This window comes from Henckelia pumila, chromosome 3 (genome assembly GCF_033568475.1).
Source record: "Henckelia pumila isolate YLH828 chromosome 3, ASM3356847v2, whole genome shotgun sequence".
Taxonomy (NCBI): Eukaryota; Viridiplantae; Streptophyta; class Magnoliopsida; order Lamiales; family Gesneriaceae; genus Henckelia; species Henckelia pumila.
The window spans coordinates 154,649,832-154,676,790 of record NC_133122.1 but is presented as its reverse complement, the minus strand read 5'-3'; the positions used below and the strand labels follow the sequence as shown (position 1 = coordinate 154,676,790).

The following is a 26,959-nucleotide window of genomic DNA, read 5'->3' as shown; positions in this document are numbered from 1 at the left end:
TTCATTATGACCACTGAGGTTCTCAACTGCATTTTGCAGCTCAAGTCGCTGGGCATCAGCTTGCTCCTTTTGCTCTTTCAATTATTCTAACTCCTCTTTGGTCTCTTTATGTCGTTGTTTGATAAGTGCATTTTGTATGCATTATTTCGTGATATTTTTATATATATTTTTGTGTGCATTCATATTGTTTTTATGTGTTTTTATGTGTTTTAGTTCATGTGTTTGTATTTCACTCTCCCGGTTAATTTTGTAGGAAAATGGATTTTTGAAGAGTTAATTACGGAGCAGCTTTGTTCAAAAAATCAAATTTATTTTTAGAGAGATCTAAATCCGATCTTCATTGTTCAGAATGAATTTCAAGATGTTTTGAAGCTGATGTCCAAATTTCAGGTCAATCCGACGGCTAGAACTCAAGATATGAATTTTTCAAATTTGTCGCTCGGAGCAGGTTGAAAGTTGCGCTGATGGTGAGTGTTGTAGCGCGTTAGCACTTGAATTTGGCGCTAGGACGAGTGCTAACGCACTTAGAGGAAGCTAACACGCTAAGGAAGAGCGCAAGGTGGAAGCGCTATCGCGCAAATCTTTAGCGCTTCAGAAATTAAATAACGCACGCGGGCGAGCTTCTCGCGAGTGTTTATGAAGTCACCGTTTTGTTGAACGGCGCGCGCGCGAGATACATCTCAGGCGCGCGCGCGTGTCGCGGAGGAGAAAAAATTCGAGAAATTCTTGTGACGTAAGGAATTGATTTTTAAGGGATCCGAACACTATAAATAGAAAATCTGAATGAATTTTAGGGGTTCCGAGTTCCCAGTTCCAGAGTTGCAGAATAGAGAAGGAGGCGGCTACGGCATCCGGATAATTCTTTCCCTTTTCTTCTTTTTGTTTTTATTTATAGTTTTAATTATTGAATAGTTTATTTTGAACCAAGACGGCGTGATTGGGCCGAACAAATTTATGTAGAAAACTTGGATGTTTGTTTGGGATTTTTCAGAGTTGATTTTATTTTATTGATTGTCAGATTTATATTTGTCTTGTGAATAGTCTGATCAACTGTTTGCTTGCATGTTAATCGATTCCAAGTCGACAGAAGAGGTATTGATTTCGATCACTCTGATAATCAACATATTGTAAAACCAACTAGAAATTGAATTCGGTTTCATTATGCGGTTTGGGTGTAAACTGAATTTTTATAAATATTTAATGCATTCAAATTTGATTAGAATTACGAAAGATTAGTTCATCAATATTTGAATAGGTTTGATTGTTCTAGAAATAGACTTTTGAACAAATTAGGAGAATTCCCGTGAATTAAGATTAAATCTGAGTCCTGAATCGACTACATGTTAAATGATTTGTTTGGTACCTACGTTTGTCTTGGTTGTCTTTGTTTTAATAATTTTTATCTTCAGTTATTTTTATTCTTATTTCTTAAGCAGTTTTTATTTTATTTTCTTATTTTATTTAAATCAAATTGCTTTTTATTATTTTGTCTAGATTAAGTAAAATAATTAATTCTTGACCAACAGTCCCTGTGGGAACGATACTTGAACTCTCTTTCCACTTTACTATTACTTGACCTGATACCCTTGCCAGTAGATTTATATTACACCGATTTAGCCGGTCAAGTTTTTGGCGCCGTTGCCGGGGACTGTTCAGTTAATATTAGGATAGATTATTTGCATGAGACTAGATATTTTTTTTTCTTGCATTAATTTTTTATTTTTAATTATTAATTATTATTTTTCTTACTTGTGAGGTACTTGGAGATGGATCATCGACAGGTGTTCACAAGGTTTGGCCAACAATACTTGGAGCCCTTCTATGCTGCTTGGGGAGATTCAATGATTTGGCTAACAGGTTTAGATGTCATGATTTTTCGAACTACACTCTAGTTCAATTTTTTTATGGTAGTTTCGATGAGCTAACAAGACGTTGGGTAGATTATGGAGCTTTGGCCACTGACAATCACTTGTTCAGCAGAGATGAAAACAGTGCGATGCACTTGTTAAATGATATGGCAGATTTCGACTACCATTGGCATTGTGATCTTTTACTACAGGGTTGGAGTCACCAATATCCTCCAGATATCGACTCTAAAATTTTTTCGAACCAACCACCGGAGCGTCAAAAAGAGTGTGTAGGGTATTTTGAGGATCATGTGGCGCAGTTGGAGAATCTTTTGCGGCAACAGACAGAGACAAATCAATTCTTAGAAAGCCATATCAAGTCTTGGAGTCTTTTGGATGAACAGATTGCGCTTCTTAGAGAACCAAATTTGGAGATCTGAGAGCGAAGTAGCTGAGCCAGCGCATGAAGAAATAATTTTTGAGGAATTTTTTTGTGAAGAAGAGCCAATAATGGACTTGGAGGAGGAAGAAACATACAAGGCTACATATTTTACCTCGTCAATGGTCGTTCCATGTACACCGTTAGAAGATTCTTTCTTGTCATTGACGCCATCTCCAGCATATTCCATCCTCTATGAGCTTCAGCCTAGATTCGGAGTCTCCTTCCAAAAGAAAAAATTCATAACAAGTATTGCTGGATCGACAAGCTTTCCATGTCAATATCACGTCAAGCTTGAGGGCGAAGGAAATCAAGACCCATATGTAGAGTCGTATGATTCTTACTATGGGCGGCAGCTGCTCTTTGATGGTTGCTTCTGCATAGTCGGGCTGTAGACTATAAACTTAGCGCTAACTGGGAGGCAACCCAGTGCTATTTTTTTTGCTTTTTATTTTATTTTATTTTTGGTTTTTTGTTTTTGTTTTTGTTTTTGTTTTTATTTGATTTTTGTTTCTTTCCCATGCCAGTTTGTCATGTCTGCCGATATATCGAGACTGCTGCTGCTGTCCTAGCTGATACTGTCAAGAAGGAAGAGGATGAATCGAAAACCAGGGGAGTGTTATTTTTGTTCTCATTGTGTTTTTGTTCGTCTTTGCATTTGTGTGTTTGTTATGCATTCAGTTCATTGTTCTGAAGCATTGAGGGCAATGCTTTGGATAAGTATGGGGGGTAGACTAGTATATTGCATTGTTTGTTATGTTTGTGTTACATCTGTCATGTTTTGTGTTTGTTTGCATTTAGTTTGTTTTTGTTGTTGTTTGCATTTTTATGAGTAGGGTGAGTCATAATAGTCAATGATGATGAAGTTTATTTGAAAAAAATGGATTTTTGAAAAAAATTTGCTCTTGACTTGACATGAAAAACTGTAGGTTGAACCGTGAATATTTTTAAGCACTAATGTTAGACCAGTGAATTGTAGCGAAATATTTGATGAAATTTCTGTCTGTTTGACCATTTCACGCCAATAGGTGGTTTGTGGATCTTGATTGTGTTCAATGAATTTTGATGAGACTCTATTTTACACTTATGATCTTGGGCGCACCTAGAAAAAAAATTTCAATTCCATCCGGGTCTTGAAAGGATTAAAATCCTATAAAAGACTAAATTTAAGGCTAAGTATGCGGATTAAATGGGATTGATGATCCATCCGGGCTATAGACGAGGGGATTAGAAAAAAAAATAGAATGATTTTTCGTATCCTATCCAGTTATAGCTAAGTCAGCGGGTAATTATTGGGGCTAAAGCAATACCGGGTGCAAAATCCGGAGGTGTGTAATTCATTATCTCAAGGGAGGTGGGTTTATTCTAGAGGTCGTTGGAAGGAATGAGCACTAGATTGTGATACTTGCACTGATTTGTCATAGGTCTCTAAACAGATTTGAGACGAATTCGATCTAAGTTGCATGAAACCGGAATGACATTTCGCACACACATGTTCACGTTAAACCAAAAGCGTATTATGAAAAGTTGAGAGCATGTCTGTGTTTTTGGTTTTGTGATTAAACTTTTCGGAGGCTGTTCACATTTATGAATCGTCCTTACTTATGTTTTTGTTTGCATATTGTTTTTGCATGTCTTGCTCAAGGGCGAGCAAGGTTTAAGTATGGGGGTGTTGATAAGTGCATTTTGTATGCATTATTTCGTGATATTTTTATATATATTTTTGTGTGCATTCATATTGGTTTTATGTGTTTTAGTTCATGTGTTTTTATTTCACTCTCCCGGTTAATTTTGTAGGAAAATGGATTTTTAAAGAGTGAATTACGGGGCAGCTTTGTTCAAAAAATCAAATTTATTTTTAAAAAAATCCAAATCCGATCTCTACCGTTCAGAATGAATTCAAGATGTTTTGAAGCTGCTGTCCAAATTTCAGGTCAATCCAACGGCTAGAACTCAAGATATGAATTTTTTAAAATTTGTCGCTCGGAGCAGGTTAAAAGTTGCGTTGATGGTGAGTGTTGTAGCGCGTTAGTACTTGAGTTTGGCGCTAGGAAGAGTGCTAACGCGCTTAGAAGAAGGTGATTGGCGCTAAAGAGGAAGCTAACGCGCTAAGGAAGGGCGCAAGGTGGAAGCGCTATCGCGCAAGTCTTTAGCGCTTCAGAAATTAAATAACGTGCGCGGGCGAGCTTCTACCTCGGGCGCGCGCGAGTGTTTATGAAGTCACTGTTTTGTTGAACGGCGCGCGCGCGAGATACATCCCAGGCGCGCGCGCGTGTCGCGGAGGAGAAAAAATCCGAGAAATTCTTGTGACGTAAGGAATTGATTTTTAAGGGATCCGAACACTATAAATAGAAAATCTGAATGAATTTTAGGGGTTCCGAGTTCCCAGTTCCAGAGTTGCAGAATAGAGAAGGAGGCGGCTACGGCATCCGGATAATTCTTTCTCTTTTCTTCTTTTTCTTTTTATTTATAGTTTTAATTATTGAGTAGTTTATTTTCAAGCAAGACGGCGTGATTGGGCCGAACAAATTTATGTAGAAAACTTGGATGTTTGTTTGGGATTTTTCAGAGTTGATTTTATTTTATTGATTGTCAAATTTATATTTGTCTTGTGAATAGTCTGATCAACTGTTTGCTTGCATGTTAATCGATTCCAAGTCGACAGAGGAGGTATTGATTTCGATCACTCTGATAATCAACATATTGTAAAACCGACTAGAAATAGAATTCGGTTTTATTATGCGGTTTGGGTGTAAACTGAATTTTCATAATTATTTAATGCATTCAAATTTGATTAGAATTACGAAAGATTAGTTCATCAACATTTGAATAGGTTTGATTGTTCTAGAAATAGACTTTTGAACAAATTAGGAGAATTCCCGTGAATTAAGATTAAATCTGAGTCCTGAATCGACTACATGTTACATGATTTGTTCGGTACCTACGTTTGTCTTGTTTGTCTTTGTTTTAATTATTTTTATCTTCAGTTATTTTTATTCTTATTTCTTAAGCAGTTTTTATTTTATTTTCTTATTTCATTTAAATCAAATTGCTTTTTATTATTTTGTCTAGATTAAGTAAAATAATTAATTTTTGAGAATTGACAATAGTCCCTGTGGGATCGATACTTGGACTCTCTATCAACTTTACTATTACTTGACCTGGTACGCTTGTCAGTAGATTTATATCACACCGATTTAGCCGGTCATTGTTCCTCCTCGTTCAGGTAGTAAGTGATGCACTCAGCATCAGCCTTTAAATGTTTCTATATGTCCCATAGCTCTCACACGTCTTCCTCTAAATAGACGTTATGCCCCTTAAGCTGATATAACTCTGCCTCTAACTGCTTAATATAGGTTGCCTGGTCAGTCATGTCTTACATCCAAATCATGAAGGAAAAGGTTCAGTTCTTATTATGGACAAACACTCAAAATGAGGAACAAAATAAGCAAGGACCGAGTGGTGTGAAAATGAATCAAAGTTTATGAAAAATTAGAGAAATTCAGGAAATCGATGATATCTTAATGAAAACGAATGAATTTTGGGTTCGTCCGCGGCGCTAGCTGCCCTCAACCGATGTCCCGTAAACTTAGTCAACTGAACTCCTAAATTGACCCACTTTGGTTCCTTAACTGATGTTGCCAGTCTAGCTAACCTCAAACAGTATCCACTCAACTGATACCTCCTAACCTGATCTCGTCCAGTTTAGCTTGCACTCGACTTGTCCATAGTCCACTGATCTACCCAACTGGTCTGTATTAGTTTAGTTACTCAACTGATCTGTACACACCTGATTTACCCAACTAGTCTATATTAGTTTAGTTGATACTCAGCTGATCTGTACCCAACCTATTTACCCAACTAGTCTGTATTAGTTTAGTTGAAACTCAACTAGTTATACCCACCTGAAGCTACTCAACTGATTTCTACCAACTCAACTAGTCTCTATTGTTCTATTCTCAACTGATATTTACTCAAATGATTTACTCGACTGAGCAGTTTACTTGGTACTCGATCGATTTTTTTACAAAATGATATTTACCCAAATGATCAGTTTCAGTTTATCTCGTATATATCACTAGTTGACTAGTTTTCCCTTTGTTCTTTAGCTTCGTTTGTCTACTCACAAAGGTCTATACACTTAACTAATTTTTCACTTCCATAAGTTTCAGTTATGCTTTTCAACTACTGATTTCAGTCAGGCTATCAAATACTCAGTTTAATTCATGCCATCAACATACCCAATTTTTCAGTCAGTTTATCAACTTTCAGTTCTCTGCTATTTTCAACTATTGAGTTATCTACTGGTTTCGAATATTGGCTCCCCTAAGTTTATGAAGCCTAGTTGGCTCTGATACCACTTCAATGTCACGTCTCGAAATCGAGGTTGGTCGACACCGGCGTTGTCTCTGATATCGCTTCAATTTCACGTCCTAAAATCGGGATTGGTCGACACCGACGTTGTTCTCAAACTTTAATTCAAAAACAACAAGCCTCATGTTTCAGAAACTAAAAACCCAGTATATTCATTCATAAAATCAAAATGCATTTTCTTTCATCAACTGAAATCACATTGTCTGATAAGTGTATTTTATACACTTAATTTAATTATGATTTTATTGTTTATTGTTTTGTTTTAAGCAGATTTATGCTCAAGTTTTGTTGTTTATGTGGATGTGGGGAATTATTGAATCGTTGTGGAAACAGGAAGAAAAATGAGATTGAAGAAGAAAAAATAATAAAATAATTAAGAATAAAAGAATAAAAAAAAGAGAAAAGAAAATGAAAAGCTGAGAAAGTGTTTAGCGCTAAGAAGAAGGAAAGCTGAGCTATCGCGCTTGTTTAAAAACTATTGCGCTATTCCTTATGAGCATTGGGAAATTAAATCGGAGATTGATGCGCTCCCGCCTGGAATATCTTGAACGCCTGCCCATCTATAATTCTCGGTGTTTTAATTATTGCGGGAATGAAAGTTTATATTCTATTGGGCTTCTCATTGAGATTTTATGGAGAACGTATAAAAATGACTTTTTGGAGAGTCAAGGAGGAAGCCGCCGCAACACACATCAGACATAATTTGGAGAGGATTCTGAATGTGAAAATTTGAGGAGAAATCTGAAGAGCTCGAGAATAGAGTTTGAAGACTGCGTTAACCGGACATGGAAGATCGAACATTCGGCTTTGTTTTCTTTCTCATTTATTTATTAAATTCTGAATATGTTTACTTTTCTAAACATGAATTATTTTTATCAGAATTTTATTATGAACTAATTTTTTAGAGTATAGAGGTCGGATGGAACCGAGTGTAGACACGATTATGAATTTTTGATTTTATTGAATTGAGTTCCTCTAGATTAATTATTTTTCTAGATTTGAATTTATTTTCAATTACCTGATCACTAATTGAATTGTAATGTTTATTTGAAATCTGGCACTCGACAGAGGCAATTTTTAATAGGATCAATAGAAATAACAATGTTAATTGTTTATATTGCTCGGGAGAGTATTTAGCTTTAATAGAGCCTTTAGAAGAACATTGTTTTACATAAATCATTGCAAGTAGATTCTTAATAGGGATATTAGATTTGAACTATAGTTGATACATATTATTCGGCATTTGGGAGAGGGAATAATACACTTAAGTGTTCTTGTTTATTAATTGAAAGGAATTCATGAAAATAAATTATTTAGGAGTGATTGTTGTCGAAACCAGGTGAAATCTAAACCTCTAGAACATTTTTCCTCTCATTGACATTTTTTTGAAAATTGTGTGCGTGCTACTAAAAAACCATTGTTTTTTTTTATTTTTCTGCAAACCTTCTGATCATTGATTTTCGACATAAAATTATGACTATTTTAATTAGAAGTACTAAATATTTTCATATTACTCCTCGTGAGATCGACACTTTACTCATTCTTTACTAAAACTTGACAACCGTGCGCTTGCAAGCGTAAATTTCGCAACATTGTCTTTACAACTGAATCGATAAACAAGTCTAATGCAGAAACTAAGCTGATACAGAGCTTAACTAAGGGTGCAAACGAACCAAGCCTGTTCGTGAGCTTTACGAGCCCGCTCGATAAATATTTAATTTGTATTCGAGCTTATCGAACTCTAGCCGAATTTGAACATGTTCGAACTTTTTTTCGAGCCGAACTCGAGCCAAAATTATTCTGTTCGATAGTTCGCGAATAGTTTGCGAACCTTAATATTTAATCAATATAATATAATTATATAATAAATATATATACATTTTGAACCTTTTTGAACATTTCGATCTTTTCGAACCATAATATCCGAGCAATAGTTCACGAATAGGTTCGAATGTTTTGAGCCGAACTCGAACACGAACTTTATTTCGAGCCGAGCTCGAGCCAAAATATTTGAAATTATCTAGCTTCGAATTGAGCTCGAACTTGAATATACTCTTATCGAGCCGAATTCGAGCTTTAAAATTTTACCATTATTCGACTCGATTCGATTCGTTTACACCCCTAAGTTTAACGCAGCGGATAACAACAATGAAACTAATATAGAAACTAAATGACAGTAATCTAGTTCAGTATTCACCAGCCTCAAAACTGATTTTTCTCGTCTTCTACTTCTTTCTCGGTCTTATCTGAGATGGTTTCGTTGGGTGAGTGATATGGTTTTCACTCAATAAATGAGAGAAGTATCCCAGCTTTTAAATCGTTTTATCAGAAATCTTATATATACATACACAATCAGAACAAAGATACATGTAATCATCAGAATTACTAGAGTCGTTTTATGCACCAAATTCACTTATTAGTTTTGTGGCTAACTGATATCCGTCCCTTATATGCTTATACTCTAAAAGGAGAAGAATCAGAACAAAAGATTCAGTGCATCGGAAAAATACATATTTCAAAGATTCATACATTGAAAACAGACATACTTGGAACATATCTTAAAACATAATATTAGATTTAAAATCGAAAGCCCACTACCATTTAATGCTCAAAATATTTTGGTTGTTGTTGCTCAGAAATTTCGCTCAACTGGATGTTAAACTGATCGCTCGACTAATATTTTTGCAGTGTTTATTCTTATGAAATTGTGTAACCCTTAATAAAAATTTAAGTGTTGTTTATAGACACAAATCCGACTGTTACACACCCATTAATGCCATTGATTTGCTTTGATTTTGAGTTATTTCGTCGGTTACAAAATCTCAGATTGTCTGTTGACTGTTACGGAATGGAAACTGGATGCTCCAACTGAACTGGATTGGTCAACTGATGGTCTTGGCCGGACAAGGATGAGAGTCATCAATAAAGCCAAGGAAATCATGACATGTGAGGAGGGTCGTGAACTGCAGTCGCCAAGAGAGCTAGTTCGAAGAGGTGAGCTTCAAGGGTGCGTGGGCAGTAACATTGAAGGATATTGGAGAAGAAACAGTGCCGATGGCAGCCATAGAGTCGATCGGAAAAAAAAGAGGAAGATTTTTCGGTGACAGGATAGCGGCAGCGGCTGGAGGCTAGGGTTAGCGTTTATTGACGTAGGCCGTGGGCTTTGATACTATGTAGAAACTAATGAAAGAATAATATTTTCATATATCTCAAAAATGATTATATAGGATGTTTATATACAACAATAAAGACTAAAGAAAAATAATGATTACAAATAATAAAAAATTACAAGATAATATGAAACATAGTATACAATATATTCCAATACTCTTATTATTATAAATCAACGTATTGCGTAATTAAATTCAGGATGTTACAGATTTTTATTCCGAAAATGCATATGTTTTATATTTGAATAGAGTAGTGCGAGCACAAAGTGAGCAGAGCGGGGCACCTGCTGTTCGAATTTTATGATTTTTCTTGACTTGGTCGGCCACTGGCTCACGAAAATTATGTCTACTTCTTCACCCCGTGCTCTTCATTTCGATCATCTTTCCTTTTTTTCACCTTTTTTTTTTATGTCAAAGTAATTGATTGTTGCCTCAATTAAATTCCTGCGGACAACAAAAATAAACACAAAAAACGCATAAGACTGCTCGAAAACTAACATAGTCCGAGTCAATTAATAGCATAATATAAGTGTAAAAATCTCACTTAACAATTACATAAATTAAAATCTACTTATACAAATTGAAACGCTTGTTTTCCTGCTATTTTGAAAATCAGGCGTCGTTTTGCTTTATTTTTTTGTCTAGATGAATTTCAATGTATGTAGCATAGGCTTTATTAGCACCATATGATCCATGTAAGAAATAATTAATATCCAATAAACAATAAATATTCCATGGATTTAGTCGATTCCGGAGAAAATACGATAAAAATAAATTTAAAAAAAAGTTATTAGATGAAAAATCAAACTTGAACAAGTTAAAAGACTAAAATGCAAAATAAGCAACTTACAGACTAAAATCTCAATTTTTTCATATATATCAATTGTTATTCAGGTTTTCAAGGGTCTTATAACTAAAAATGGATGCATATAATTTATGTAATTATAAATGAAAGAATATTTGTATACAAAAGTTGGGGAACTCTAGAGCCGTCAAAACAGACGCGAACTTACAATTACATGAAACAGTACCCCTTGTGTTGTTTTTACAATTTCGAAAGAGAGAAAAAAAGGTAATTCAATACATCCTTTACACTAAAGCTCTCACCATTTAGTTGTCACTAGTGAGAAATTTCATGTCATCATCCGTTCTGGAACTCTGTAGGCTTCTAGCTAGGAATTCCTTTCCTCATTATCATCAATTCGACCCGTTGGTTGGATTTCTCTCTCAGTACCATGCCCACCGGCATCTTCCACATCTTGTTGGCCTCTTTCTCCGCCAACAGAAGCAGCAGCACCGTTGTCGTGTAACGATTCATCCTCGTCCACCTCGCCTTGGGACGACATATCTCCACCAGCAATTACATTAATGATACCCTCAGTGGCAGTAACTTTCGAGTTCCTAAAACGTAACCACTTTTTTATGACATGATAGACATGTACAATGTTCTCAGTTAATTTTCTTCCAATCGGGGTCGCGGAACAGAAGAGAGCAAACAAAGTTACCGATCCTACAATAATAAAGAGGCCTGCAAACTCGAACACGGTGAGACTAGATGTCTGCTGCGAGATCATTGAAGCAAGCGGATCTTGGGAAGAGTATCCAGGCCCGAAGTTTTTTTGTTCGATCGCTGTCATGTTTGTACCTTGAGTAATCTCCAAGATCGCTTTGGAAAAATGTGCAGTTAAAACAGAGTCCTTGGGGAATGCCTGAGTAAAGGATGACACAATATTATTATAATGTTTAAAATTTTGAAGATGAGTTTATGTCTAAAACTTACAAGGATATACGCAAAACTTACAAAGCCAAAACCACCAGTCCTGTAAGTTGGTCCAACCATTTTGTATTGGGAATCATATTTGTTGAGAAAAAGCTTCATGTAAGGAACCTCGTCGAATATGACATCTATGCCTCCGTTGCTACTTCCTTTAGACATAGCATCATGGTATGCTTCAGCTGATGCATATTTTTTGAGCCTCGATTCGTTAACATGTAGCTGATCTGTCAAGAATTTTACCATAAAGGAGCCATCCTGGCAACCCACATAGTAATTATCAGAAAATGCAAACTTCAATTGATCTACTGTCAGAATTGCTGACAAGTTTGCTGTGTAGCTCTGCATTAGTATAAATGCCATGAAAACCCAAAATATCAGCACGAAGAACGACCAGTTATTCGACGCCATATTCCCTGTCCAAAGATCAAGACAAGATTTAATGTTAATGAGACAACAAAAGACATGCTAATAACATGGAAAACAGAGAGAATGAATCAATCCTGTGCAAGTGAGACATTACTTTCTGGGAAAGCAAGAACCGTGACAGGAGACAGATATGCCATTCCACGCTTCTTTTCGATTGGCCGAACGACACCTTCACTGCTGTTAGTAGTTTGGTTCTCCAATATACGAAGAACTACTCCCATCAGAACGCAAGCTGCAACGATTGCAAGCCAGAGATCCCACCTCAATGGCTTAATAAAGATCCACATGTCAAATGGTTTTCTATTTCTTACCACGAGAACGACTCCAGATTCTGAACACGGCTGGGAAAAATCAACTATTTCTGCTCGGGGAGCCCAAATTGTGGTATCCCCCACAACCATATCAAAGTCCTGGTTCAGAAAGAGCCAAGAAATAAAGTTTCAATTCGATGTTTTTACTCTTTCCTCAATCATGTTTCCAGTTATGGCTATATTTACACTTGTGATTGTGAAGAAAGAAATTAGAAACTGGTAACAGCTGCAAGTACCTTTGGTATCCTGGCTAGCATGTCGTCATAAGACCAGTTTATATTTTTGGTGTCATTGTAAGAATGAAACTCGTAGTTTATATGAAAGGGAAGCATGTGCAACGAAGCCAAGAATATGTCGACTGCGAATCCAGATGCATTTGTAAGATTTGTTGTAGGATCAACTGACACATCAACAAATTCTTTAAATCCACTTTTCCAAGGCACTCCAACTCGAAGCTTATGACCAATTGACGGGATAGCCCAACCCGCGGGCGTTGTCACAGAATCTCCAGGCCAAATAATTTGTTTGAGTTCTTTTGCTGAAGTTGAGTAGCTTGTTTCACCAGTAGAGCTAAGTTCTCTGACTATTCCTCTGTCTGGACTCCAAAATCCTACCGTTTTCTCACCGTTTCCGACCACGTTGAATATCTCATAAGGGGAAGCCTTCAATTTTCCATCAACAAGCTGGAAGTCTCCACTCAAACCTCTGAATTTTGTAGCTGACAATTCACTTAGAAGTCTTGGACCATATGATGATACACTCAAATCTGCACCATCTAACATGCCTTTGGTTCCATTCTCATACAATGAACTAGAATTTACCACTCCAATCTTCTCTACCGCGATCGCCAATGCATTTATGGTATCATAAGCCCATAAACCATAAACGTTGAGCTCCATAATCGGACCCGTGTAATTACTTAGTATCATATTTCTTTTCCATCTTTCTCTAAAACTTACCAGATTTTTCGAGTCCTCGACGTAAGGCCTTATTCCCACAACTCCCTCCATCGAATTGCGGGTGGCTGAATCCATTGTATTCATGAAGTTAGATAAGCTACCAGTGATAATCCATGCATACCCTTCACTCATCATCCCAAACTTCTCCGCAACAGCAAATAATCGATGACCGAGCGACGGGTTCATGTGCACCACAAAAACTCTTGTTTGTTTTGTCATTAACTTGCTGAGTTCTCTCCGTAGATGATTGTCCTTAACCGTTGGGGGGATTGCAGTCATGTATGCAATCCCAACTTCAACTTGTTGTAATGCTTTGTTCAGATGCGAAAGAAACCGATTGCCGTATTCGGTATCTTCGTATAAAACTACAACCTGAGACCATCCAAATCCAAGACAGAGTTCTGCAAGAGCCCTGGCTTGAACTGAATCATCTGGTGTTGTTCTAACAGAATAACGACTTTCGGCATATGTAAGAGCCGATGTTCTTGCGGTGAACGATACAAATGGCACGTGAATTCTTTCTCCGAGTTGTGCGACGAAAGTATCTTGAATTGATCCTTGAGGCCCTAAAACGCCATGCACTTTTTCATGCTTCAGTAATTCTTGAACTGCAGCACATTTGAAGCAGAAGTTTAGTAGCTTCCTATATCAACAAGCATACTTGTTCACATTCAAGTTAAAGATTCACTGGAAATTTGAATCCTATATATATTTTCTATGCCATTTTACTGTTAGACTATAAAATTTGAGTATGACAAAATAATCGGGGAACAAAAAACATGAATAAAATGTATTTTTGTTGATAACACAATTAGAAATTTGTTAATTTTAAATTTACTAACTCTGAAGCTTTGAATAGAGAGTTTGTGAATATAAAAAATTCGGTTTTTTTTTTTAAAAAAATGATATTTAATTTAACGTAATTTTCTGAAAGTCAGAGTGTGTGTATGTATTTTTGTTCGAGGAAAGCCTGGAAATTTTTTGTTTTGTTTTTTGTTTTTTGCAAAAAAAATGAATACAGAGGTTGCGGATAAATAATGTAAAAATTGAGGAAGAACCAATAATTTAAATATAAATCTAAAGAGATTTGTAAGATAAATAAATACATTTTAATTATTTATACGGATAATTGGATACGTATTTGGGACATTTGAATGATTAGTAAAAACGGGATAATTAAAAAAAATGGTAGATAAAGAAATATAATATATGATAATAAAAGAGTATTATATATGTTTATGAGATATTTGTGATGTTATACCCAAATTACACTTCCAAAATCCTGAAATTACGAAACCCTAGCCAATATTTAGGTGTTTTTGCTAAGGCAAAAGTCAATTGTGGAATTAAACTCCTTTAAATCCATCTAATCATAGATGTGATTGATTGAGTGAGTTCGTTAAAACCACAACCACAACGTATCAAATAAGGGTTAGACAACAAAAAGAGCGCATAATCCCATATTATTACTCATACCTAAGCTAGCCTAATACTATGTTGAACTCAACCCAAAACAAAACTGAAACCGGTAATGAATCTTAAAAAATATACTTTTTTGATAGAATTTTATTTTTTTAAAATGTTTATCGAATATATATAAGTTAATAACTCATAAGTTGCACCGAAGGAGCACAAAATTTGTACGTTACCGACAAATAGTTCAATTTAATCGAACTAAATTTTTTTTTATTTTTTTTGCTAGTGTGTAAAGTCAAAAAGGAATAAAAAAACTATTCTAAAAAAAAAAAAGGAATACAAATCGACCACTAAAATTTTATAATAAAATGCTCAAAATGGATTTTTTATATATATATAAAAAAAAGAAAAAGAAAATTGAAGTAACATTTTGAAGGACATATAAATATCTCTTGAGTAGGTATTTTGTGAAAAAAGAGAATAGCTAAGTTTGAGTTAAATCTTTCAGGTCGGTCCACTCCACCAAATAATTTAAATGGATTGAGTTGAAATTTATTGAACCTTTCAAAAGCATACCTAAATCCGTTGATTCATGTGGGTTGCAGGTCTAAGAGGGCTAGGGTAGGGTGGGCTCAAGTTGGCTAACAATTGATGGGAATTGAAGGGGTGATTCTATGCTACATCGGGTGAGATACACTCCTTTTGTGTTTTTTATCAAGATGTTCGCGCGAACATCTTACTAAAAAAAATCATGTGGACCCCCCTGTACTTTTTTGTCATTTAACATGATATTTTTTGTCATTTAGGGAGATATTCGCGCGAACAACTCAAAAAATTAGGAAGTGTTTCACCCGATGTAGCATAGAATCACCCGAACTGAAGGGTAACAAAAATTTGTGAATTTTTGTGCATTATGGTAATAAAGGTATTTTTATAGTGAAAGTTATGGATTTTTTTGTGTTAATTAATTTTTTTGTCTAATGTGCACAAATTTGAAATCAAGAATAATAAATTTCATTTTTTTTAAAAAAATTATTTATAAAATGATAAATTTAATTAATTATAGGGAATTATATAAATATATATTATTTTTGGATGTGTCGGTCAGTCTAACGTCCATGTAGCAACCTACTTTGGGTTGGGTTAGGTTGGGTTGAGTTGAGATTTCCCCGTCCCCATCCCACATTCCCATCCCTCCAAATGACAGACTTTTGTTGACTCGTTTGACAGCTTTATGTGAAACAATATTATGAATACATATTTTTGACATAAGTCAATCATATCAATATCTATAGACTGAAAAGTGACAAATAAAATTTATTTTTGCATTAGTTGTATAGATTCGGAGATCTATCTCATAAAATTAACATGATATCATAAAATTTTTTGTTATTGCTTTTACTAGTCGACATTTAGCCGAAGCATAACAATATTGAACAAATTGGACCCAAACCCAACTTCTAGAACATGCACATACAAACATTGACCAAATATGTGCCAAAGTCCGCGATTGGAATATGAAAATCAAATACTACATATGCTATAAAAAAAAAAAAAAAAGATAAGAAAAAAGAGACTACAGAGTATGCTCTACGACGAGCTACAGTTGTAAAATAAAACTACAACCAAGAAAGTTTGTCTAATCTCGTATAAAAAATGTTTGAACTTTGAATTTCTTCCACCAATTTAAATTTTATATTACTACATTTATGTACAATATATATATAATATTGTTATGCTGCCCACCAACTATGCCCAACTCCGTGTCCACCATGTACAAGTCAACTCGCCAATTATACTGGTCAACTCACCTATTGTACATGGTGGGCACAAAGTTGGGTATGGTTGGTTAACAGCATAACAAAACTCTATATATATATATTATGATTATAATATAACTTCCACATTATATGCCTACTAAGATTAAAATGTCTAAGGTAGTGTTGAATTAGGATTGTTTTTAGAAAGTATTTTAAGTTCCTTCATAAAATTTAAAAATTTTGTGATGGTAAAACTAAAAAATACTTCGAAAAATAATCTCAAACAGTAGTTAAATCTTATCGCTTGAATGTATTGAATGGAATGAGAAATACGTGAACTCAACTCTTTTCTCGTATAATTATAATATAAAGTATAAACTAGGCACAATGTGAACGTAGATTTTCTTAAATTTTCCAGTGGATTTGATCTTAGACGATAATACTTCATTGAGAGAGAAGAAAAAACAGGGGATATTAATTACCTACTTGATTGAGAGAGAAGGAAAAAAGGGATATTAATTAATTACCTGCAAAGTTGATATCAACCAAAGTCTTGGCATCCTTGGTGTGTAGCTTCAATCTCGTTTTATAGTTTGGATGGTCCGAATAGAAATCCGAAATCGCCATATTGATGCATAAATCAACCATGGAACCAAAATCCGAATCCAAATCAAGAATGAAGCCAATGTGGACTAACGAATGATTTTGCTCCGTCGAAGAAAAATAATCGACATCGGAGCTGCTTGAGAAGCCTAAAAACAAAAAGAGACTAACTAGAAAACAAGAAAGCTTCATGTAGTTGGCTTTGTGAGTTTCAAATGTATTCGAAATTTGGTGCGCGGTTCAGATCCCAGTATGTAGAAATAGTCATTTATATAGTTTGGCATGCAATTAAGAATCTGATGTACGTCACCGTGTTTGAAATTTTCAATTATTCGATCGTTTTGGATTAACGCGTGGTGAACTTGCGATATCGTCGAAGTCAAATGGTGTCCTTTATATTTTGGGAATGCGTAACCATTTGTTCATCTTATTAGTTCCTAGAATCAGGCTTCAAGATGTTATTTGGGGGCAAAAACAATAAAAAAAAGAAGAAAAAGTCAGGGATAACTGTTTGAATATATAATTTGATGTTGACTTTATTTATTTAATTATTTTTATTCTGAGCTATAAGTCCCGGCTTCCCGCATAGGTGCACACTTGCATAATATGACATTTTTAGGAAGGCCTAACTCCAATCAGGGGCGGTGACCAGTAGCCCCGAAAATTTTTGAATTTCTTATTATTATATATGATTTTTTTGTTTATAATGTGTATAAATATAAATAGTTAACATAACTTGTAGAAGAAATGACTTAACTTTTGGTAAGGTGATTGTGATTTTTGTAACGACCGAGGTTCGAATCTTGGATTCCTTCATAGTCAACTTTATTTATTATTTTAATATTTTAAAATGCTTTAATTTAAGGGCAATTTGCTCAAAAATCCCCAAATGCAAACATGTTTTGCTTTGGGGTCCCTAGTCATAAAATGTGGTATACAACAATACAAGATGTGATACAAAACCATACAAGATGTGGTTCAAATTAACAAAAATTATGGTACAAAAAAGTGGCTAGGGAGTGCAGAGCAAAACATGTTTGCATTGGAGATTTTTGAGCAATTTGCACTTAATTTAATAGGCCTATGTACTTATTTTCAATTTTATTTATTATTTTTAAATGGTTTAATAGGCCTATTCTTTATTATTTTAAAATGCTTTAATAAGCCTATTGTTCTTATTTTCAATTTTATTTATTATTTTTAAATGGTTTAATAGGTCTATTCTACTTATAATTAACTTAACAGGCCTATTGTGTTTATATCCTTCAATTTAAATTTTATTTATTATTTTAAAATTGTATAATAGGTCTATTGTACTTAATTTAATAGGCTTATTGGACTTAGAGGGTGTTTGGCTAAACTTATTAAAAACAGCTTATAAGCTGTAGCAGCTTATAAGTTGTTTTAGGAGCTTATAAGCTGTCAGATCTTATTTTAAAAATAAGTTGTTAAAGTGTTTGGGTGAACTTATTTTAAACAACTTAAATATGTTGATGTGTTTGATATTATAAGATCTTTTTATTGTCAAAATTACCAAAAGGGTATAATATTACGAAAGTAATGTAAAATAGTAATATACATACAAAAATATTTTAAAATTTATTATAAATGTTAAACATATATTAAAACATTAAATTATTTTTAATTTTAATTTATAAAAAAATTTGATAAATTATGTACAAAAAATGGGCAGAGGGCAGGGTGAGAATTTAATAAAATATATAAGGATAATATGGAAAAGTAAAATATCAAAATAAGATATTTTTTAAAAAAGTAGGGGTCACCTTATTTTTTTAAAAACAGCTTATAAGCTGTCAAACAGCTTATTTTGACAGCTTATAAGCTGTTTGACAAAAAAATTGCCAAACAGATTTACAGAGCTTATAAGCTCACCCAAACACCCTCTTAATTTAAGCTTGAACATCTCCCATAAATTGAAAACTAAATTTCTAAAATTTTATTTTCAATCATTATTTTTGTATTGAAAAATATCTAAAAAATTAGTAAAAATAACAATACTTTCTAGACTTTAAATTAAATTTAAAAAGTGTAAACTGGTTTAAAAAATAGATTTTATTAAGTTAAAATTTGATTTCGCTAGTAGTGGCGGATCTCTTTGGTCCTCAAAATTTTTAGAATTTTATTGCTATACAAAAAACATATATATACATATATGTGTGTAATAGTTATTTCTTTATTCACACTCCAATATATATTTATTTATTATGAGATCCTCTTTTTTTTAACATTTGCTCAAAGTTTGTGTCTTTTAGTTATCAATTTTTTTTTTAATATTTATCACACACAAATACAAAGTTTTATTTAACTAATGAACTACAATTTCGAAAGAGCAAAAATGAAGACTCTCATTGAAAATTGGTAGCCCCGTCGTTGTCGCACACTATCGTCGTCTGTGCGGCCCTCCCAAACTTACAATCCTGGATATGCCCCTGTTACTCATCCATCTATCTTGACTGGAAATTTAGAGGTGATTTTTATATGTAACGACCCAATGTATCAAGACGGGTCTTTTCAGCGTGCTTATGTCCTCACTCACACGCATCCTGGGAAACATTCCAGGGGGTCATCCATCCTAAAATTGTCCCAAGTCAAGCACGCTTAACTTTAGAGTTCTTATATGATGAGCTCCTGAAAAGAAAATGCACCTTCTTGATATGAGTAGTACATATGAAATCTTTTAAACTCTCCTCAACTATGTAGTCTCATACCTACACAGTCTCAGAATCTCTCTCATTCCGGCAGGATCGGTTCATTCATGTCTCCCTCCGCCTAGAAGCCTACCGGAGCCGCTCATTGTCCGTGCAACCTCTTGGCACCGGCGATCACTCCTCGCCTCCTCAGCCCCGGGCGTCACATTATAAGGTCTTAAAGAAAATATGATTTTCCTTTCAAAATATAAATTTCTTGATATATAATACTTTTCCTTTTTCATAAGATTTGATTTATGAGTTTTGATTTTTGTCTTTCTAAACTTTATTTGTTATATGGACTAATTTGTTTCTTTATTTCGTAGGAAACTAATTAAGAAATATTATCAAGTCTAGAAGACTTCTATATATATATATATCAAAGGATTGTTGTACGCATAACAGACTTAAGAATTCGGAATTCAGATACAGATCGAGAGAGAGAGAGAGAGAGGAATGCCGCATATTGTTAGAAAATCAAAGAATTTTCTGAAGATTGTCTTGTAGCCGATTGTTGCTACTTTAGCTGTGTTGCCATGTCGTGCTAGAGACAATATCGAAGACAACATTGTGCATAAGTGTTGTTTGAAGATTTTCTTTTTGCTCCAAATTTCGGCACACATGAATTGCATCTTTTAGTTTTGTTATTCTGAGTTTTTAGGATGCAATTTGTTTTCTCAAATTGTTGAGGAAATTCATTTTTCGTAGAAAATCGCTAGCATTGATTTTATAAACTGATTATTTTTTCAAGTGATTATTTTGCACTGAGACATTATCGCACTACTTGTGCACCATTATCTCTATGTTTTATTTATTTATTTGTGTTTTTATTATTCCGCTGCATGTTGTCGTTGGTGTTGACAACACCACACGCAACACTAACTCACACACGAATTTAAAAGATAGATTTGTCAAGAGTCAAGACACTACCCCTTTTAGGTTCGAAAGGAAACTCCCATGCATTAGGCACTTTGCTTTTGCAAGCTTGAGAAACGGCTCCTACAGGTACCACTGTTGGGTATATATGTTAAGGGCCCGTTTGATACGAGGACAGGATAACTAAATGATTAATAACTTGATAGATAAGTGGTGGATAAAGGAAGATTATATTTATATTTAATAGTGAACATTATGTTTGATACGTGGTATATTGGTGGGATTGATAAATATATATTTTATGTTGTGTCCAAAATACCCTCATTAATTTCCTCAATTTTCTCACCCATTAACTTTCTTTCTCTTACTTCTTCGAAGCCTAACTCTTTCTTTTCCCTAATTCTTTCTTTCCCCTAGTTCTTCAATGCCTGACTGAGAAAAAATCGGCAACTTAATACTTTCAATTCTTGCGAGATCTGTCGTGCAAGCTCTGGAGAAGAAAACGTCAGCCAATTTCAACAAATTTTTTGCGGCTTCCTTCATCGTGTTCTGGTAATTTTCTTCCTAACTCATGTTGAATTTCACGTTCATAAATCGTCAACACTACTTTGGACATGGCACGATATTGTTGGAATTTGCAGATGTGGTTCAATTTCTTCCCAACTCATGTTGAATTTCACGTTCATAAATCATTGATTTCTGTACATGAAGCTATAGACCCTATTTTCGGATCTGGTTCAAGTTAACTACAATTACAAGTTCTTGAACCAATTTAATCTACTGAATTGAATTCCAGAGCTAGAATCAAAATTTCTTGAACATTTTTATGTCAAGTTCAATTTAAACATAAGTACAGATTGGATTTTGATTATTTGATAATGTCGTAGTCATATTCTTAATTATTATTGAATTAAAATATCTCAATTATTTTAAAGAATCCTTATACACGATTGTTTCCTTTAAATCTTGTGATTTTGTTTATTTCATCAAATTAATCCTGATATGTATTGTTTGGTTTTTGTGTAATCACAATTTTAAAAACTCTCTTCAGGTTTCATGGAATTGAAGACACCCCCACAATGTGAATGCGGAAACGGGTTAATGATATTACGTACAGCCGGGAACCACTCAACCTGCCCGGGTCAGCAGTACTATATATGTTAGGTTGGCCTAAAACATGGGAAGAGATTCTTCTGGTACGATGAGTATCATTCTACAATTGCAACATTCACGGAGGGTCATTCGTATAAAACTGAAAGTAGCTCAACTAATATTGAAGACCAGTCGTTTGATATTGGCAGTAGTATGCAGTATAATAAACACACAGCGAATTCATCCTCAAGCCCAGTTGCTTCTCCTTCGACCGAACATCTACCATATGCCACTAATCAAATGCTTCAGAATGATCGTGACATGTCATCTCAAAGCCATGTCTTACCTACTCTGTCTGCCCAAAACATACCATATGCACGTGAACAAGTTTGTTGTTGTTTTGTGTTCTTATGCTGTTTGATCTTTGTTCAGTTGGTAGTGATCATTGTCCTCGTTAGTAAAATGTGAGATAAATATGTATTGTTGTGTTCTCATGTATTCCAGCTTTCAAGGGTTCATTTTCGGTAGACATTTACTATGTTTCCTTTCGTAGTAATCGATAACTTTGTTTTTTGAAATATTGTGTGTTTGAACACTATTATGTTTTAAGCTTCTTTTGAAATTATTGAGATGCATTCTTATATATGATATGAATGTGATATATCATATATAAGATATATCATATATAAGATACATTGCAACAGACATAAGACTTCACCGGAAGTTTATTAAACGAACTCATATATGGTAAGTTATTTAGTGCAACACATTATTTGTATGGTTCATGTTACACTTAAATATCTTCGTTCTTTGTATGCATTGTTTAATAACGTAATTTACCGATGTCTTAGGTAATGGTTGGCAAAAGGATTATTACTTGATTTCACTTCAACTTATTTCCAGTCCTGGAGTTTGCATGGAATGAGCTCAAGTCAGATTCTACTTTCCTTCTCTCTGAAAATGCATCTTTCTCGGGTAACCTCCAGCATTCAATATTACCATATTGGATATTCAAGATTATCCTTATTTATTTGCATACTTTTCTACTTACATCTTATTTGCAACTTTCAATATAAGAATATAGGTGTTGACCTAAATGCACAAATCACATCATAATCTACTACAATATCCTTTGAATGACCTGCATTTACACCTTGGTAGTTGTTTATCATTAATACAATTTTACTTTTTTACTCCATAAATAAGTAACATTTTTTGTTATCTTGCTTTACCAAACTTGCAGCCACTCGTGAGAAATTGATAAACACAAATCAAGAAGATGTCTATGACATCCCAAGGCTTTTCTGAAGGCAGTGTAAACAGCAAGAGGAAAGTTGAAGTGGTTGTCATCTCCGACGACGAAGAAAAGAATGGCAAAGAGCATGTTGTTGTCGTGCATCAGGAGGTAGGTTTGATTCACAACAAGCTGTCCAAAGACACAAAAAAGCAACGATGCAAATCTTGGGGATATGAAAAAGGTGTGGATGCATACCGTAACCCTCCACCGATGCCTAGTAACGGTTACAAAAGAAACTGCTTCAACCATCTTGAAGGTCGCCCTCCAAAGCGCCCATTGATCGATTCACACAAAGACAATGAGATAGTGTCAGTCAGCTCCGACGACTCCCCACAAGATCCGTGAAAGTGACCTTGGTGTTGCTGCCATTTTAAAGTTTATTTTCACCTATTTTGTATGGAGTATATGTTATAGACGTCCCTCATTTTCCGTGATAGATGTCTTAGAATGAATTGATGTTTTAAGTTCCTCCCGGTTGTAATGGCAGCTTCCTAAATATTAATGTGGCAGATGACATGTTTATGTAATGACATCCCTTTCGATATATATATAAGAATGCATGATATAATCGTGTGTTATGAAAACACATTACTTCTTATCCATTTCATTTCATTTTTGGGTTCTACCAAGATTGTGAAGGGCATGCAAGGAAAAAACCATACACTCCATATACAAATTTTGACATAAATGAATGACAATACATAAGCAGTAATTTGGGAACACAATATATTTCGAAAACCAGTGTTTTTTCTGGATTACTCAAATGCAGCAGACCAAAAAAGGAAGAAGAAACCTGGAGCAATACATAATCATTGTACATATCATCATTCTACCAACATTCATAAAGTAACACACCAAAATGAATTTAACAAAACATCAGCATTCTAATATCAACGTCAAAGTACATCGTTGATCATTGATGTTCAAAAAAACAAAAATACCAAAAGGGTACCTTGTGCAAGAAAAAACAAAACACCAAAAGGGCACCTTGTGCAAGATTTAATGATAGCAACACCTATATTCCAGTTTGAATTCCATCCATGACAAAATGTTAAACACATCAAATATGCATTTCAAATCAGGTATTTAGGAGACTCTGACTCAAGCTAAGCCTGCTTCAAAAACAATCCTAACTTGTTGGGATTAGCCACCAACAATTCTGCAACACGCACTTTGTCACACGATGTTAGCCCTGGAACAGTCTGCAGTTTTTCCAAGACATTGTCCATAGCATTATCCAGCCTATTAGCTTCTTCTTTCTTCGAATCTGATGCCATTTCTTTCACAAGGTCTGACATAGCTTCCTTAGTCAATGATGCTATGTTGTTTAACGCAGACACTATTTCATCATCTCCTTCATTCATGACTTTGTGTTTCCTTTTCTTCGGCTTTGTCCCACCATTTGGATTTGGAGTGGGCGAGGGAGTATGAGTAACAGACCTAGACTCAGCCGCGTCTTCGAATATAGGATGGTAAACATCATCCATTCCAACTTCAACTGAATTAGTAAATTGCTCGGCCATATTTACTACATCTTGAGCAATTTCTATGTAGGTTTCAACTTTGTCACCATTTGCCCTGTCATTTCCAAAAATCTCGCACCAATCTTGGTAGTGTGGCCAACGTTTGTAGCGCATCGCTCGGACAGTATTGTCCACCTGAATAATGGTATAAAAATCATAAATAAAAGTTGAGAGATTAAAGTTTCAGAATGCATATAAAAACTAATACCTTCAGTAATGCTTCCCATGCCTCGTTCGTAGCATCAATCATGTGATCCGTATCATTCCAACCAATGCCACTCTTGGCTAGCATTGATGCCAAATTACTGTAATGTTTCTTCCACATGTGGATTTTCGAAACAATATGCGGCATTCCACGTATATCAGTGTCGGGAAATGCATTCTTCATGGTAGCTTCCAGTAAAGGTAAGTAGCCCGCACGAAATCCATTCTCACTTTTCCAGCCTTTCGTTACCACATCTTTCAAACCTATGAGTAGGACCTCTTCCTCCGGTGCTGTCCAAGTACGGCGTGTCTTATCGGATTTTGTGGCTTTGCAAGTCACACTCCAATTGGTTGCTCCGCTATCCATCGATTCAAACATTCCAGTGATTTAGTACCTATTGCACATTATGTTAACCAATTAGTTGCAATCAATAATAATCAACGATAGCAATAGTGAATTACATTTTTATAAAAAAATGTATATGCACTGAAACATTTGTAAATATGGAACATTAAAAGAACATATAAAAGTTTAAAAGATAAAGAAACAAAAATTAAAAGTGCATTACAAAATTTAAAAACAAGATTCAGTTTTACAAAAAAACACTAAAATATATTAGGTACGGAACATCGCTCTCGCAAAATTTTCTCTCCACATGTCCCATTCTTCAGATGAATTGAAGTTCTCAATAAATTCATCGCCTAAATCTGGCAGCTGGCTATGTGTCTCTTCTTCAATATCCTCATCAATATTGTCCGGCATGTGAGAGCGGATAAAGTTGTGTAACAAAATGCAAGCCATTATAATTCGATTCTGAGTTTTCAAGGGGTAGAAAGATGGGCTTCGAAGGATAGCCCATCGTTTTTTAAGTAAACCAAAGGCTCGTTCAATAACGTTCCTCGCTTTACTATGCCTCCAATTGTACAACTCTTTATAATTCTGTGGGGCAGTAGTACGATTTCCCCAAGCATCCCTATGATATGGTACTCTTCTATACGGAGTCAAGAAACCAGGTATATTTGCATATCCGTTGTCGCACAAGTAATATGAACCTAGTCATAAAACAATAATGTAGTTAATATTATGAAGTTAGTACATATTAGTCAACAATAATAAGTATATATTAGTCAACAATAATAATAATAATACCATTTCAAGGCAATGATCGTGTAGATTTAAAAATAACACACTACCTCTTTCAACTTTTAGTCCGTCATCACGAGTTAAGGCATCACGGAGCACTCTGGCATCGGCAGCCGATCCTTCCCATCCCGTGAGCGCAAATATAAAGTTCATATCTCTATTGCACACACCCAACATATTAACTGCAATGGTCCCTTTCCTAGTTCTGTATTTCGCCTTCTCAGAAATTGGTACATGGACATTAATGTATGTACCATCCAATGCACCGAGACAACCCTGAAACATTAAGGTTGAGTTTCAGATTGCATGTTCGGGTAATAAACTAGTAAGTAAATTTTTACCTTGAACCATTTCCATGTCTCATCACTGCAAGTGTCGTCGACAGGGTCTGACTTCACAAGTAGTATGCTATGTAATTTCAGAACTGAGCCCAAAACTTCATGGAAATAGGAGCTAATTGTTTGACCGCTTCATACGTAATCATGACCAATTATTCGATTTTTCTTGTGATGTGCTAAGATTGACAAAAACATAGCAACTTTTTCTTCAATCCTTACATATCTAGAATCTGTCACGCCTCCGACATGATTGAGCAAGTAACATAATTGTGCAATCTAATTTCGATCCATCCTCAAATTAACGATACACTGGACATCTCCCATTTCAATAACCCTATGCAAATGGTTAATTTGTGCACTCATTCTTTGTGTCATAGTGTACGAAGCTCTTGTTCTACAAAATTGGCTCCGTCGTCGGCGGAGTAATCGTGTGCGATGTCGTATCAAAATAGATACCAGCATAAATGTACGAAGCAACATTTGGTGCAGCAGCATTAAGATTATAATATTACGACGCCTAATCTCCATCTTGCCCACTTTCGTTTTTAAAAATTTCAGAAGAATGTGAGACGATTTTCACGGGAAAAATAAAAAAAAATTAATATCATGTCTCAAACAGGGATGAAAATGCATAAGAAAAACAAACTGCACATCTCTCATAGATTAGGTTACCTTAAACGTCAGCCCCTTTGTTC

At 34.8% G+C, this 26,959-nt stretch overlaps 2 protein-coding genes across 2 annotated transcripts; both read right to left on the bottom strand.

Annotated features, from left to right (window-relative positions):
* Window positions 1–10,718: 10,718 nt before the first annotated feature.
* On the bottom strand, window positions 10,719–17,326 carry LOC140887353 (glutamate receptor 2.8-like). The gene is made up of 5 exons (XM_073294560.1): window positions 17,007–17,326; window positions 12,581–13,911; window positions 12,128–12,443; window positions 11,632–12,020; window positions 10,719–11,539 (listed from the first exon to the last, which is right to left on the bottom strand). Exons 1-5 carry the CDS (start codon window positions 17,272–17,274, stop codon window positions 11,003–11,005), a joined length of 2,841 nt encoding a protein of 946 aa, XP_073150661.1. The 5' UTR covers window positions 17,275–17,326; the 3' UTR covers window positions 10,719–11,002.
* Window positions 17,327–24,161: 6,835 nt separating this feature from the next.
* On the bottom strand, window positions 24,162–26,558 carry LOC140889774 (uncharacterized). Its single transcript, XM_073297501.1, has 4 exons — window positions 26,268–26,558; window positions 25,977–26,202; window positions 24,787–25,177; window positions 24,162–24,713 (listed from the first exon to the last, which is right to left on the bottom strand). Exons 3-4 carry the CDS (start codon window positions 25,159–25,161, stop codon window positions 24,162–24,164), a joined length of 927 nt encoding a protein of 308 aa, XP_073153602.1. The 5' UTR covers window positions 25,162–25,177; window positions 25,977–26,202; window positions 26,268–26,558.
* Window positions 26,559–26,959: the final 401 nt, after the last annotated feature.